Source organism: Bufo bufo, chromosome 2 (genome assembly GCF_905171765.1).
Source record: "Bufo bufo chromosome 2, aBufBuf1.1, whole genome shotgun sequence".
NCBI classification, from domain to species: Eukaryota; Metazoa; Chordata; class Amphibia; order Anura; family Bufonidae; genus Bufo; species Bufo bufo.
This window is the reverse complement of record NC_053390.1, coordinates 44,135,076-44,152,170: the sequence shown is the minus strand read 5'-3', so window position 1 is coordinate 44,152,170 and position 17,095 is coordinate 44,135,076. Positions and strand designations below refer to the sequence as shown.

Here is a 17,095-nt window from a genome sequence, read left to right as displayed (position 1 = left end):
TCCAGATTCAAAGGAAGAGGCTCCTGACTGTTTGCAGATGATGTCACAAGAGGTAGTGGGATTTGGTAAATCAGCCATTAGGTAATCTAGATCATGTGCTCTTTGTGGATGGATCGAGGTGTGGCCAGGATGGCAGGTACTACACAGGTTGGGCAGTGGTGATTAAACGTGAACTACCACACATGTCTGCTCAAGAAGTGGAGCTAAAAGACTCTGAAGATGGCTTGCAGATATGCAGATGGAAAAACAGCCAACATTTACACTGATTCCAAGTGTGCTTTTGGGATAGCCCATGACTATGGGCCCATATGGAAAGCCAGAGACTCCTTGATCACTTCAAGTAAACCCATCGAAAATGGGGAAGCAGTGAGGTCTCTGATGGAAGCCCTCTTGTCACTAACATGAGAGGTGATGATAGCAACGAAAGGCCACTGTAAACAGATGCAGAGGAGGCAAAGGGGAAAGCCACGGCAGATCAGGCGGCAAAAATGGCTGCCAAATTACCTAAGCAGACCCCTGTCTTAAGTGGCCACAGTTTAGGTCCCTGAAATAACTCCTCCTGTCTCCCGAAAGTTCTTAAGACCTTACAGAACCAGATGGGGAAGGAGGAAAGGGACCGGTGGATGGAAAAAGGGGGACTACAAATAAGAAGGGAAACTTTGCCTTCCCAGGTCCCTCGACTCCACGATGGCACAGGCAACCCATGGAGTGATGCACCAGACAAAAACTGCTATGTGTGATTTAGTACGTAGCATATGGCACGCCCCAGGGTTCAGCACTGTAACAGTCAGACATACTCAAGGATAAATTATTTGTGCCCAGAACGTGGGCAAGGTGGTTAAGGTACCCAAGAAACACGTCTTACTTTTTATATCTGTTTCAATGTTTGCAGACTACCTCCAACTACCCAAGGTGGGCATGTATGAGTATGTATTGATATGTGATGACTTGTTTTCAGGATGGCCAAAACCGTACCCAAAGAAGTAAAGAAGATTATGGCCGAAGTTGTGGCAGGTATGGGGTACCTTAGATCATTGAAAGTGACACAGGTGTTCACTTCACAGGTGAAGTGATGCAGGAGATGATGAAGGTTTTGGGTGGAGGACAGGCCTTACATGCTTCGTACCATCCACAAAGCAGCAGTAGAGTAGGGAAAAAGGAACTGAACGGGACACTAAGTTAAAGATTCAAAGGCCTTAATAGAGTGCCTGCTGGTAGCCCTCTTTTAGTAAGGTATACCCCTAACCGTGAGACAGGCCTTTGTCCCTATATGGTCCTTTTTGGGTCAGCCCTAGGATAGGATTTTATTTCCCACAGCAGCTTCAGATGCAACATGGTTGTCTGACAGATTATGTGATCAGTTTGTACAAGCATTTGACTAAAGTACATTTTCGAGTTTTTGCTTCACTTCCAGGTTTTGATAAAGTACCAGGAACCCACCCACTTGTGTCTGGAGATTGGGTGGTAGTAAAAGACACATTAGGAAAGTCCTAAAACCCTGGTTTGATGGTCCATTCCGAGTGTTGTTGACCACAAGCACAGTGAAGCTCAAAGAAAAGCATAATTGGATTGATTTCAAGGAAGTGTTGAGACTGGTTTTCCCTTGTGTGACTGTTGATCATGACTCAAAAGAATATAGAAAAAATTGTATGAAAACATCGATCCAGAAAATCAGAAGCACTGATGACCTCCAGTCCCCCCATATAATGTCAACGCCAGTTAGGGAAAGATCATCTGACTTCCCCGTGCTCAAATCTAGTGTCACGGAAGGCTGTTCGCTAGGTATGGCTTGTTGTGGAAGTTGGTGAAGAGGATGTCGGAGCATTGGGACAGATGTTTAGGTTTAGGGAGAGAATGAAATTCAAGGGGGGACTGTTAAAGATGTGTGAATTTTATATCTCTAGGACTGTAATGAGTTAACTTTTTCTTTTTCAAGTGCTTCCCCACCCCCCTCTTTGTTTCAAGGCTGGAGGAGAGGGAGGGGGGCAAAGAGCTGTGCTGTGAGAGGTGTCTGTTTTCTCATCCTTGTACAGGTGTCCCAAGGGAGGTATATAGAGTGTGAAGGAGTGCATAAGCCAATCATATGGCTTGATGATATGTATATATTATTCACTGCCTATAGAGAAGCCCCTTTTTGAAGTGTCACATATAACGTATGCAGTATTATTGTTAGAAAAGAAGCCATTACAAAATGGCGACGGTAACCAGATGTTTACATTAGTTCACATTCCAAAGTAGTGCCCAGTGCACAGATGCCAGAGTGTTATCTCCTCTCTCTTATCTCTTCTTCCTTTTTGACCAATGAAACAATGTTTTATGCCTCAGTGAGGACTGCCCTCTTCTGAAGATGTATATACGCTTACTCTGTGTAATAAAAGTTAGAGATTGCTTTGACAGCTCCTGTGTCAGTGTCTAGTCTCAACTACGCCGTGGAGATTAACCCCCTGGGGGTACATTGATTTGGAGCACCAGAGTGTATCTCAAATGCTCTAATGTAGGGCTACTTTATCACGGACAAGAAATACGATTGTGTGCATTAGCCCTAAACCGCAACCGTATGAACAGCAGCACAGCCTGCCATGAAGACCAATGGGAGGCAGAGTCCATGCAGCTGCCTGTGCCAAGATGCTGTGTGAATGGGAGCGTAGGACGGATTCTCACAAATTATTTTATTTTTTTTAAAGTGTTTGAGCGAAAGGTAGAAGTGGATTTAAAAGGAATGAGAACTATGAAGAAAGGACTCATACCTCTCTCTCCTGCTGAATCCACTCAAAGGTCTTGCTGGAAAAACTGCATAAAATTTTTTTTGTAACAAAATGTAAGCAGTGTTTGAATTCACCCTTAAGGCTCATGCACACAAACGTATTTTGTTTCCGTGTCCATTACGTTTTTTTTTGCGGATAGGATTTCGATGGGTATGAATGTTCCATAGCTCTGCAAAAAAGATAAAGCATGTGCTATTCTTGTCCATTTTGCAGCCAAGAATAGCCGTTGTTACAACGTATCCGCAAAATAAAAAACTCGGATGCAACACAGACATCATCCGTATTTTTTGCAGACCGCAAAATACATACAGTCGTGTACATGAGCCCTTAGAGTGAATTCATGCTCTGTGGAATTCACCCCAATTTAGAGTACAATAGATGGATGAAACTGGAATATTAAAAAAGCACATCCATATATATAGAAAAATAAATCGCGTGGAATTCAGAGTATGCTGCTCATTTTCTAATCCCTAAAGTGAACGGTCGGAGATTTTCACCCTTTGCAACACAAAGGAGGAAATGTGCAACCCAACCCCTATGTGATACATGAGGATTTTGCTGCAGCACATGGGCTCATCATAAGTGGCAAAGGACGTTTCTATCTTCTGTACATCAGCCTGTATGCCATACAGACTTCTCTTACACTTTTCCTACTAGGAGGAAGCAAGAGAAAGCTGCGAGTGAAAGCCCTGGACCGCGCTTGCACCTCCACTCTTTATCGTATCACCTCAGAGTCTGAAAGTAAAAACTAAGGACACAGAGAAGCGCCAGATTGTCCACTTCCAAATTTATTTCACTGCTGTGCTGACAACAAATGGTTTTACTGGCAGAGTTCACATGGACAGCATATGATGCAACCCGCATGAGATCCCTGATGAACAAAGGCCGAACCAAAAGCTTCCTCAGACGCTCAAGTAACTTTGCTGGGACACTAAAAACAGGTAGAAAGTTAGTAGCAGTAAGGCTGGACTGACGCACTGTACTCGCCTCACTCTTTGCACTAGAACGGATCCTCAGGGAGGACACTTTTTTTTTTTTAGGCCACTGATTCCCAATCTACGGCTTTCCAGCTGGTGTAACACTACATCTCCCAGAGCATGCTGAGAGCTGTAGTTTTAGAACAGCTGGAGAACCAAATGTTGGGGGATCACTGCTTTAGGCCAAGACTCCACAGCCCTAACCCACAATGACCCGGTAACCCAATATCATTGAAAAAATTCCAAGCGATGTGAAAAATTATAGGTATCCTACAGTTATATTGTGACTTGTGTCGCCCTAGCCTTAGCAAAATAAATCAAAGAAAATATAGTTGAAACTGCAACACCACCATGACTGTCGGGAGATAAGCGGCCAGAAATTCCAGGCGGCAGCTTGTCTCGCTCTACTCACCGAGATATATATGCACACAATTAATTTATGGAGCTTGCCAGGTGGACACCTGGTGAGCTGACAGCTGCTGTATGTGTTTGGCCAGTGCAAAAGATTGGACAATATGAAGCAGACCAAAAAGTCAGGTCAGCCATTAATGTGAAAATCATTTGTCATTTTTCTGCAGTCTAAGGCATGTTATTTTGTGGCCTGGGGCACAGAGACCATGACCCCTTCACAGTGGTGAATGGTAAACCCATGGAAGCATTAGGGGCAGCTACTGGGTTTTGCCATTTCAGTAGGAGTTCTGATCTTATGGAGGAGTGTGACTACAAACGATTGAAGAGAAGCATAAAGAAAACCTGTGTGTCACGCAGTCGGCTCCTCGGGGGCGGGCTTTGGTGAACAGAGCAGGAAATTATGGATCAATTTTACTACATTCACAAAGAGCTGCAGACTGACATCAACCAGCCTAAAGTAGTATTCCCACCATAGACCTTTATGGTATATCGGGAGCTCAGGTGTGGTGTAGGCAGCTTAAAAAAAAAAAAAGTGGAGAGGTGACCACATAATTCACACTAAAGTACAAAAGGTAGGTTCACACAGTTTTAAGGCAGGTTTTTCAACCAAAGCCAGCAGGAAGGAGAAATACAAAGTCCTTCCTTGATATTTCTCATTCATTTCAAATCCACTTCTGGCTTTGTCTGAAAAAAAACCTGCTCCAAAAAAAACAAAACAAAAAAACCTCAGTGTGAACCTACCCCTAAAGCAGTCACAGGAAAGGCTGAGCTTGTCTATGATTGGTGAACCCAGTTGAAAAGGACTTTAATATGGAGACTGAAAATGGCTAAGTTTAATTACCAAGTTACTAAAGCAAATGGGATCTAACTTCTAGACCACCGCAAAAAAGATCTTCCAACAGATCCTCAAAGCAGCTTTGCAGTATTTCTGAATATATTAATTATATAAGGGAATTGCTGGAACCACAATTCGTTCCTCTGGATCAACTTGCAGGATGACAGGCCGAACTGGATGGACAAATGTCTTTTTTTTGGCCTTATGTACTATGTTACATACCCAGGTTACCTTCAGTTTATGAATGCCAGGCCTTACAACACAGGAGTTGACCTATTGAGAACTCCCATTCTCTAAATCACGTCAATGCATCCTACGGGCCTCCAGCTGTTGTCTACCATTCTCTCCCAACATGCCCTCGCAGTCAGCGCATGCTGGGAGTTGTGAGACAATTTCCAGCACACCCAGAAAGCTGGGAGTTGTAGTTTAGCAACCACTAAAGACCCGCAGCTTGCAGACCTTGGAAACACACAAGCTTCTACAATGTACTGGTTTCTCTTTACCATTAACTGGAGCCTTGTTCACGTTAGGTTTTCTATATATCAAAACAGGAATAGTTTGCAAACAGATCTAATGGTTATAAAAGCAAACTTAAAGTGATAATCATGCATCACAAGAGCATTGGGTGCCGGAAAACTGTGTAATATGGTTATAGATTCGCTTTACACAGTCCCCAGCACAACTAAAATGCAAATAGAAAGCTGCCTTAGTTACAATTATATATATATTTAACCCATTGAGACAAAATGCCACAAGATTTCCAGAGACGTTTACTTCAGAGTGCTAAAAATTGCAAAAGGAGGGGGGGGGGGGGGGGGGGGGAGAGAAACAAAAGCAAAGAATGTGTTTTAGTCTTCACACAATGCATCCAAGTGGATTCAATTTACAAGGAAAAAATAAAAGAAATTAGTGAGGACACATGCCATATCTATTCATGTAACTTACAACTAAAGAAGGCTTCCCCCTGCCGGCTATGTCATACAACGCAACACAAAACTTAAAAACACGTCTGAAAATTAAATACAACTACTGCCTATAAAGAGACACCGACCACCCAAAGCTTAAAATGGAAAGTGTAAAGCTGTCCCGATGCGAAGTCATCGTGTGGGCGCACACGGTCCTCGGCACCAGGACAGATTTACCAGCAGTATGGAGGCAGGGGAAAGGAACGCGTCAATTTTAACAACTATACAAATATTTAACCTATTAACAACTCCGGAGATGAAACATCAGAGCCTGGAGCAAGGTAACAACAAGATGAAGGCATCAGGACATGTAACCCTGCAGCAGACGGGATGAAACCTCTCCTGTTAGTGGAAATGTATTTCTCCAGGAGACGAGATGCCTCATGAAGCTCGGCTTTTCGTTTAGAAGTTATCGTAATCCTTTTTATCTTTCTTCCCTTCAGCTTCGAAGCTGTCCACGCCGTCGCTGTCTCGCCGTCTCTTGCGGTTGCTGTGAATGTTAAAGCGCTGGTTCGTCTGAGACAGTGGATCCATGCCCAGCACTTTGTAGATTTGTCGGAAGGCGAGCAGCCTTAGTGCAAACTGCAGGAAGACAAGAGATTCGGTCTTGGAACATGAACAGCACCAGATTTGAAATATAAAAGTACGAGAAAATGAATTACAGGGTAACAGCGTGCTGGTGATGAGCAGACAGTTTTCAGGAACGGTTCCTGATAATTGCCTGCTCTGTCTGTGCATCTAAACGCACCTTTAGGCCTCTTGCACACGACCGTATGCCCTCCGAGTCAGTGAGCGGGCCATAGGTCCCGGAGTGGCATTGATCGTGCGCACACCATCATAGATTACAATGATACTGTGCACGTCGGGCTGCCCGCACTCATATGATAATGAGTGCTTAACAATAGCCCCGCGGGCGGCCCGACATGCACAGCATCATTGTAACCTATGATTGTGTGCGCGATCAATGCCACTCCAAAACATATGGCCCGCTCACGGACTATGATCAAAAACTACCAAGTGAGGCAAGAGGCAATACGTTCTATAGAAAGTAGATCAAGTGCTAGTGCACCCACTTATCCTCTGCAGGCATATTCGTTATGAGGGAGGTTTACTAAGAAAATGCCCCATTCTAGCTCAAATTGCACAAAACAAAAAAAAAAAAACATTGGCTTACATGGCATGTGCCAAATTTATTATGCGTTTGAGAAACTTTTTTGCTTCACTAGACATGAAAAGCGTCTAGAAGATAGCATGGAGTTTTAAAGATTGCCACATTTGTTAATAGTATGCACCATTATTTTGGCACAAACTGGTGCAAAATAAGATCATCTAGGAGGTGGCACAAGTTTTTTTACGGTCTAAATTTAGGACAGGAATAATAAAAATCGGCTCCAGAATGTGTATCTCTGCGCCTCTTGATCTTAACTGGACAAAAAGTAATCACCTAGTCACAGACCCATCTCTTTCAGAGACCAATGTGCAGGCAAAAAACATATCCCTTAGGCTAATACAGAAACGTTACCTGTGCACTGGAAGTGAGATCCTCCCTTTGCTGATCAGTCATAGTAGCTAAAGTGTCATAAGGATCTTTTTCACATGGGTCAAGTAAACCGGGCCCACCTGTCAAAGAAAAGAAAAAATGATGACCGTGTGGAAATGCAGTATTTCTTGGAATACTCTTGGCAAGTTGCCACCAGTGATGCAGACTGCATGTGCTTACCCACTTTATATGCCTCAAGTGATGGGATTCCCTTTACGTCATGACCATTATGCACAGTGTAAAGTCGCTTACGGAGACTCACTGTGAGAGAACTAGTCCTCTCCTGACTGTGGTTTATGGGGAGTAACTCCCTCTTTAGGGGACAATTCACAATGTACACAATGGTTTATGGACATGGCAGCTATTCACTTAGATTACTGAATTACATTTCAGGGAGCACTGGGGGCTGATTGCGGGGGCGAAGACGACGACACAAACGGACCTGATGCCACGGGGAAAACGTTCCTTTAATTACTTTTTCCCTTATTAAAGTAAAGTACTCGATTAATCAGTAGAATACATGATTACAAAAATAAAATCGATAGCTGAAGCCGTAACGCAGACCTTAACATCACCATCTGAATCAGGGTCCACTGCAGAGGAGCAAAGTGATTGGCATCCATTAGAACCACTCACCCTTTAAAATAATGCCCGAAGAAATACACTCAAAGACTCTCCTCAACGCATCACCAGGGCTCTGGGGGCCCGACGAGCTGCTTATTGCCTTCTCCACCAACAACTCCAAGGCCTGTAAAACATAAGATGCAAGTAGTTGCTAAAACAAAAATGTCAGGAGAGGCGACAGCTCTTCTTTAAAGGTGATGGGCAACAAATTTGTATGTACATGGATGAATGAAGACGCCTGGAATTGGTGAGAGATTATTTGCCAGGATTTCATGTGTTATGTATATGGTATGCTGGTTTATGTTATTTGGGTCGTCACCTCATTTGTCTTTTGGAATATATTTGTTTCCATCTGTGTAGCACTGGCCAATGCAGTATTAAAAGGATACTTTTCTACTAATGCCCGGTCCTCAGGATAGGACCTCAATAGCTGCTGGGACTACACAGCTGTAGTGGATGGAACTGGTTACTTCTTTCGGAGCGGCGCTGCAGTTCACATCCGCCGACTACAGAAACAGACGGAGCTGTGTACTTCTGACGCTGGCACTACTGCAGCACATCTGGTGTGTCAGATCCCTGCCAACCAGATAGTGATGGACTACCCTGAGGATAGGCTATTAATATTAAAGTAAATGGTAAAACCCTTTTATTAAAGGGGCTGTCTCATCTCATACACTGGTGGCATGTCGCTAGGATTATGCCCGGTTCTGGAAATAGGTGCGGGTCCGAGAAGTGGAACCGCACCTATCTGACATTGGTGGCCCATCCTGGCAATATTCACACAACACGGGAAAAAAGCAACACTGTTTTGTTTGGAATTGTATGGTACAATAGTCTGGAATAAGAACTAACTCAATGGCAGACAGCGGGTAACCACTGATGAAGGAGGCAGCTTAGACCTCCGAAACGCGTATGGTGAAAGCATAACAAACCCGCAGTTGTACCGCTGGATGGACACGACTATTGTATACTTTGGAAGCGCTTCCAATTACAACCTTCTCTTTTTTCGGATTAAAAGATTGCTATACAGTGAACGCGGATCGACTTGAGACGCCATACCCACGTGGGACGACAGAGTACCAAAAGGCGCACCAGCGGCCGCAACTGACGAAACCATCGGAGAAGGTAAACACAGGGTGCGGACCTTCTTACCGTGTGGGACGCCACACCAGGTACAGCACCCGACTGACAGACTAACACCCTGCCAATACCATCATTAACAGTGACTGGCTAACAATTCACAGTAAAGCAGCATTACAAATGATGAATATACTAACATATTAACCTACTAATCAACGAACCAATTGTATTGAAAATTATCCGAAGCTCATTGACAAATTAATCATTTTAGAGATCACAAAGTGGCATTCCTCAATCAAATATAAACAACCGATTCACCCATTGGAAAACTCCATCAATAGATAATATATGGTGGAGATGATTGCTGAATGACCATTCATTCCGCCACCCACATATTTGCATAACTACAAAAAACTATTTCTAAGAACTATATACGCCTGACTACAGGCTATCACTGATTGAGTCCCCACTTCCACCGACGTGGTACCAGAATAACGGGGAACCCCCCACCCACTGAAAGGCTGAATCCGGCATACGCATTTTTAACCACAATTTCATGCACCAGTTTTATGCATCATTTTTATGTACGATTTCTATGCAAGGGTATTACCCCCTTTTTTCTTTTAAAGTGATTTTCTTTTAAAGAGATTTTCTTCACGATTGATTCTTAAATGATAAATGTATATTTTATCTATATTGCTCCCTGCGTGTTGACCAGGTAAAGAGTGCCGGTTTTTCATATTCAAATTGTATATCTAACATCCTGGCAATATGCTACCAATGTATGAGATGAGACAACCCCTTTAAGCAGTGCCCTCTCTAGGCATCCATATGGGCAAACAGATGATCTCATGAAGCAATGCTTTTAACCCCTTAATGGCACAAAATTCTATTACTTTCTGACTCTGCTTTTTTTTTATTTTATGACAGCTGTAATGTTTAATCAAGACGTCCAAAAAGCAGGGAATAAAAAAAAAAAAATTACTATCTGACTGATGTGATGTGTCCATATATATGTAAATGTTGCAGCCAATCACTAGCCTCAATGGTCTGGTGCCATTTACCATTGAGATTAGTGATAGGCTGCAGCAGTCGTGTGTGTATATACGGTTACGCCACCTCTTCAGCCAGGTAAACAAAGACTGGAGGGAGGCAGAGGAGCAGCAGCAAGTACGGTCTCGTTATGTTACTACAGATCCTGCCTTTGGGAACATTTTTAATAACTGAGGATCCCTTTAATTCTTCAGGTTATTACGGTCCCACGGATAGGTCTTTATTTTAACATTATTTTAATTATTTTATGAATACAAATTAACAAAGTGGTCTTATGTTTGAGCAAAGATACATTGACATCGAACCGGATACAGAACATATGACATTATATTCATTCAAAAAAATAGATGAATACGTTCAAGAAAATGTATTCTATGTATTTTATCAAATTGAATATTTTAAAATTACATTTTCGATTTTTTTTTTTTAATCCCACTAAAGACAACCTGTATGCTAAGAGAGGCTTAAAGGGATTATCCGAGTGTATAAAATTCCCCTCATATGTCGGGGCCCCCACACTGAATATACTCACCTGGGTCCCCACACTGCAGATGAAAACATCCGGTGTCAAGGGGAGCAGCCAATTACAGGCGGGGACAAGCCTCCTGGCGTTAGGGAGGCCTCACCCCCGTTTGCCACCTGCAGATACTGGATGTTTTCATCCGCGCACAGGGAGAAGTGGCAGTGCGGGGACCAGGAGCGGCGCAAACATATTCAGTGTGTGTGTGTGTGGGGGGGGGGCTCAGGCATATGGGAGGAATTTTATACTCTCGAATAACCCATTTAATGAACAAATAGCAATGGGGTCTTTTCTAGGTCCCCACAAGTGCCCTCTAGTCACGGCACCAATGAAATCTGTTGACCCAATTAAAAGTTGAGTTCCCTTGGAAGCAATCAAAAGGGTTATACAGCCAGGATCCGTGGTTCCTCCAATCCCGGCCATTAGATCAGGATCTAGGATGTTATTAGATAGCTAGACCCCCGACTCCACGGGAGCATTATTCTACAGCCCCATAAAAACACAGGGCTGTTGTAGAGGAGATAAAACAGAGTGGCTTTTTAGATATGCAATTGAAAAAATACAACAAACAGAACCGCAGCCTAATACATACCCAGCTTGGAAAATCGGACCATGTGGGCACACGCTGGCACAAGTCCCTCAGGATACGGATGATAATGACACAGGACTGCAATCCATTAGCTCTAGCCTTGTGTTCAACAACAAAAAGCAAATTAGTGCCATCGTCAAAAACAACAAAAAGACTAAAATACCATCGTTATTGGAAGCCCAAATCATGAGCTGCCAAACTGGATGGCATTTTGAACACGCAATTATATATTTTAAAAAAATATAAATAAATGCTGTCATCTCCTGTAAATTTCACTTGTAAGCCTTGTAGACAAAAATAAAAATAAAAAAATAATTTCATTACATGTGCAAGAAAATAAATGAATAAAAACATGGAATAAAAAAAATAAAAAATAAATAAAAAACAGAGGTAGGGACTGGAAGGTGGCCAGAATCCGTTTGGTGCATTGTTGGGACTCTGCTCACAATACCAAACGGGTTCCCGGTACCTTTCACTTCCTACGCTGAACTAGAGGAACATTTCAAAGCTAAACAGGAAGCAGTTAACACATTTAATTTGTTAAGCAAAGATACTATGCAGCCTTATGGAATATTACAGATTCACAACACAGTTTATGAAGGTGGGGGGAGGGGGATGCTGAAAATATACGAGTGAGTCTTTAAGTAATGACTACTCCATGACCAGAAAAAAAAAAAAAAAAAAAAAAAAAACATAAATGGGGGGGGGGGGGGGGGGGGGAGATACTAAAATAATATATATATTAACAAAAAGTAACAGTAAACATTTATAGGATCGTCAGTCCACATTTTTTCTGGTCATTTAAAAAAATAATAATGTAACGTAACATTATCATGGACAAGTGCAACAAATTAAACATTGATCGTGCTATTCTCTCATAAGGCTACAAGAAGAAAGTAAAATGATGTTGCGAACCTGGAACCACTTAGCGTGGCGTAGAGCAGCCAGAGCGTCAAGGCATTTTTGCCTGTCCAAGACGTCCGGTGGGTCTTTCACCAAAACCGAGGTTACATCTAAAATGAATTGAATTGGCAAAAGTGCAGTGAGGGACGGGTGTTTGACCAGGTGAGCAAGACACATCCTTTTTTTTTTTTTTTTTTTTTATGTAGCTACAGTGTCACACAAGCCATTCAGAGGAGAGAAATTACAGACGCACCCTAATGGTGAGATGGATCCAAGGCACAATGCTAATCAGCCAATGAAATATAGAAAGCGGAACGCGGGTGACTAGATTTGTCGTAGGTGCAGAGAGTCACTTTTTTTTTTTTTGTGTGGTAGAAAACGCCTGCAATCAGCAGCCGCAGAGAATGCAAGTTTTCCAGGAAGGATGGTTGTACACAATGCACTAGTACAAAAGATCACAAGACAGGGAGGATGCAGAAATCCACCGCAGCTCAGAAGACAACTTTGCTTTTCCCCCGCGCTGTGCATGGACCACCATAGCAGTGTGGATTTCTGCATCCCTTTAACATTGTATTGATCAACCCCTTAAAGGCTCAATTAAAAAAAAAAAAGAATAATCCACAAAATTCTGCAAAACCTATATTCTCCAATTCATAACAAGATGATCTGCAAATCACCATAGCGCTATTGGGTGAAAATATCCACATACATTAGGCGACTATAGCAATAGGGATGCTGTTTTCAGTAGGATGGGGGGGGACAACTCTGGGCAACTGCTGCAGAGGAAAGTGAACTCTGTATGATTTCTGAGGGGGGTCGCCTAGCTAAGACTCCTTCTACTGCCTCCATAGACATAAACAAGCATGCTCTGACAACCCGATAGAGCATGCTTATGGAAAGTTCTTTCATGGGAAAGATCTTTCAGAGGTTGGAACAGCCAACCTCCATCTTATGTCTAGGGCCGGCTTTATGCTCCTTCATTATGTTCGGACTTCAGCAACGATGTGTCCTATTTGCAAATCATCTGATTATCAGTTGGAGAACATGCAAAAAATTTTATTAAAAAAAAGTGAACATCACTTCAATAAAATTTCTGAATGGCCATTCTGATAAGAGGTTAATCATTGAAAAGACGGCTGTGCCCACACTATTTCATGCTCATGTCAGGGAAAAAACAGGAGCTTAAGCAGTGTGCAATGCAAAGTAACCATGACTGCATCCAGAGAGCTTAAACCTCCGATTTCTTCCAGAAAATCCAGCGTAATCTTCAGGTAACCGTACTCATCCATTTACTCGCATTTCGTTCCCATCACAACAGAAAATAGTGTGAACACTGCTTCTAATTCAAAGGAATGAAGGAGGAGGAGGAAGAAGAAGCAGATGCCTGCACTATGCAACCAAACCCCCTCCTAATATTAGACAAGGCTGGTGTGACACTGAGCTAAGAAAACCTTGGTCAAAAATCCTTCCGATGTCTTGGCAGCAATTCCTGACAGGATCAATTCTCTGCTACAAGGCTTTGTAGAGGAAAAGCTATAAGGATGGAAGAAAAACACAAAATGTACCAAGCTGCTTGAAAGGCTCAGCAGCGAGGGTTAAATCCGTTCAGTACCAATTCATGTGCAAATGCCATATAGAAGACGACTTCAGGTTTCTGGTAACAGGCGCGTAATATCTACACATGCAGAAATGACTCCCTAGTAGAGTTATGGTGGTCGTTAAGACAAAGCCTCCCTGAGATTAGGTGACAGACAGAGCGCGGTGCAGAAAACCTTATTGAAGCAGAAGGTACAATGGGAATTGTTTGGAGCAGAAGATCTGCATGGTGGCTTTCAGAAAAGCTCCCAGGAGAGTTTAGTATGACGCCAGCACCTGATCCACACTAGGTCAGACAAACGACTGCTTTGTTTCCTTTTTCTTTCTCAGAATCAAGCATGCAATGATAAAATAAGATGTAATGAAAGGTCTGCAAAGTAAACTAGAGAACTACAGTGCTCATACAGTTCCTACAGAATGATGCAAGGGCAGTCAAACATTAGAGGAAAGTCTGCAGGATCACATAGGACTATGATCAGTCATCGCTCCCAGGAACTGGCTTATCAGCTGTATGGGCTGTATCCATGGGCTTAAAAAGGCAGAGTATGTACATGTGCGTACAGCCGCCTGCTCCCCAAGTAAAGCAGAACAGTGGGATCACAAGCAGAAGGAGACTTCAAACTTCAGTCACACCAAGGACTGGTCTTCTGAAGCTTTTGTCCACCATCGATGCTGCTGTATCCCTCAGAGACTGTCTGCTCTAATTGGACAGCATCAGAATGATATTGTGGACACCAACTACAGAAAAGATTTGGTTGCCGCCCTGATGGCAGACCACACTATTGTGCACCGAATACTACGAGGGGGGCAGATCTCAGGATGTCGGCACATGTACTTTTCATTTTTTGAGCCCATGACAGATCTTCTTTAAAAGAGACACTATTGCCACAATGAAAAATATCACAGCAGCTCCTCCCTAATTCTCCTCCTCTTTGATCCTATTTTTAGCTCTTATTTCAATTAAAACTAAAAAATATATTAAGACGTCTTCTCAAAGAGTCCCGGAGCTATGCCCCCTCCTGCTACTCAGTGTCCTGTGTCTGGCTGCAGTGGGATAAAGAAATAAAAATAAAAATGTAAACCCTAGCTGAAGATAAAAGGGTCAATGAGAAACTAACCAGAGTTCTCTGCAGGATTCCAGCAGGACATAGAATATCCTACAGGCAAACTGTGAGGGCAAGATCACCCGTGTCATCTTTTTCTAGGTTTAGCGTTCCTTTAAGTGAACCGTGCTGCTATTTCTTCACAGCAGGAGAGATCCCGAGACAGGGAACTTGAGAGGGGCAACAACATCCCAAGGCATCCCCAGACAACCCCACTGCTCTGACTTTGCTTGTGGTCTGTATTCCCTCCATTGTGTCTTTCCAAAAGCCTGTCATTATGTTGCCGATCCTCTGCCAAAATGTACTTGTATCACTAGTTGGCAATATGGATACCTGCAGTATTCCATACTGTATTTCTACACAAAGACATTGGAAAATCCTATGTCAAGGGGATGTCAACTGAATGGATATAAGCAGCAAAACTGGTGCTAGTTTGAGGGGGCAAAGATTCTTCTCATACTGGATGACCCTGTAAAATTATTACTCTGACAATAGTGTCCCTTTAAGTCTCTTTCTAGTGGACTTTTGTTCCCACCTAAAAAGCATAGGCCAAAATATATTCATGAGCAGTCTGAAAAACGCTCCGGGGAGCACCGACTGTCGAAACATCAATCAGGCATTGTCCAAAATAGCAGAAATGAAACAAGGCTTTAATCTAATGTCTATGTGCAGCTTGTGACTACAGCTCTATGGGCATGCCTGTAATGAGTCACCTATATCTGTAACGATATAAAAGGATGGGGCAGTTGCATCGAGATTTATTACACTTTTTGCATGCCTTAAGGCAATTGCCTAACCACCTACTAAGGAAACAAAATGTCATTCCATCTGACCTACATAGCAACAGACCCAACATACTGCAGACACTGACCATGCGGCTTCTGGCTTCACAGCCTGTGGAGGTCTCGAGTCTTACACAATATACCAGGGACAGCCACACTGGTGTCACATCATTTCTTATCAAAGATGCAAAAGTTTCCAAACTCTCCTAAAGTTTGGACTTAAATTGTGTTAAAAGCCACCCCAATTCCTATATTAAAAGAACAACTAAAGTGAACACATTACCCTGCCCCCAGATACACTGAAATATTATCTTTCTGCATCTCAAATGAGCAGAGATGACACCATGTGTGCGCTTGTCTTTACTACTATATACCATCCAAAAAAGAAATATACAGTGAATAAATGTAGCTGTCAAGAAAGAGCAATGTTGATTTTCCAACCTCCATCCTTCATGCTTTCTTCTCTTATAACTGGAGAGGTCAGGGTTATGGTGACCTGCATTTTAGGCTCCACACAAGAATTCAGAATAATGGCCGCCTCGGGGATAGAACAGTCCACCTCATACTTTTCAGGACTTATTACCTGCAGGAAGAATACACAGAATAAGGCATAAGAACAAGGATGTCTACAAAGTATAACTACCCAGACTGTTAAAACCCTTTCAGCACTGTGATATCAGCAGATTGACAGTTTTATACTCTAAGCGGTGACCTAACAAAGGTTCTCAAACCTGCCAAGAATAAGGCCCATTCATGGTGAAGTCTGTGACAAGACGGTCAATGTTTGGCTTGTGTATCATTTTTTTTTTTGCTCTCCATGTGTCATTCGTATTCCATAGACAATGCTGGCCTAAAAATTCATTTTCACAGCATCTCCTACCAATGGTCTGTGAAAGCCAAACATTAACCGCATCCGTGGTTTTCACAGACCCATGTGTGAAGGACCTGTAATCACGGACAAAAATACTGCATGCAACCGTGGTGAAACCACAGCCCATGGAAATCCACTGACGTGTGAATGCACACATTAAAGTCAGTGGATATTTGTGCTGTTTGTGGAGCAATAAAGTGTGAAAGATCTTGGTTTAACATTCCCTTAAATAGGATAGAATATATATATATATATATATATATATATATATATATATATATATATATATATATATATATATATAGTTAACCCCGTTAATTACCAAGACTATTCTCTCAGTGACATTTTTGGTTTTCCATTAAGAAAAAAAAAAGCAAATAAAAAAATGTTCCAATATACTGGCTCATCTCAGAATGTGATAACAAGGGCTTACAACATTCTCCCCCAATCCAAAGACCTACTGATCGGGACCTTAGATTGT

General features: G+C 42.5%; 1 protein-coding gene across 1 annotated transcript in view; it reads right to left on the bottom strand.

The window, feature by feature from the left end:
* Positions 1 to 4,322: 4,322 nt before the first annotated feature.
* The window catches only part of ZFR (zinc finger RNA binding protein), a 58,360-nt gene continuing 45,587 nt past the window's right edge, over positions 4,323 to 17,095 (bottom strand). Inside the window, 6 exon segments of the mRNA XM_040421006.1 lie at positions 4,323 to 6,535; positions 7,476 to 7,573; positions 8,130 to 8,241; positions 11,363 to 11,458; positions 12,275 to 12,372; positions 16,185 to 16,326. Coding sequence (XP_040276940.1) covers positions 6,356 to 6,535; positions 7,476 to 7,573; positions 8,130 to 8,241; positions 11,363 to 11,458; positions 12,275 to 12,372; positions 16,185 to 16,326 — 726 coding nt within the window. The 3' untranslated portion in view covers positions 4,323 to 6,355.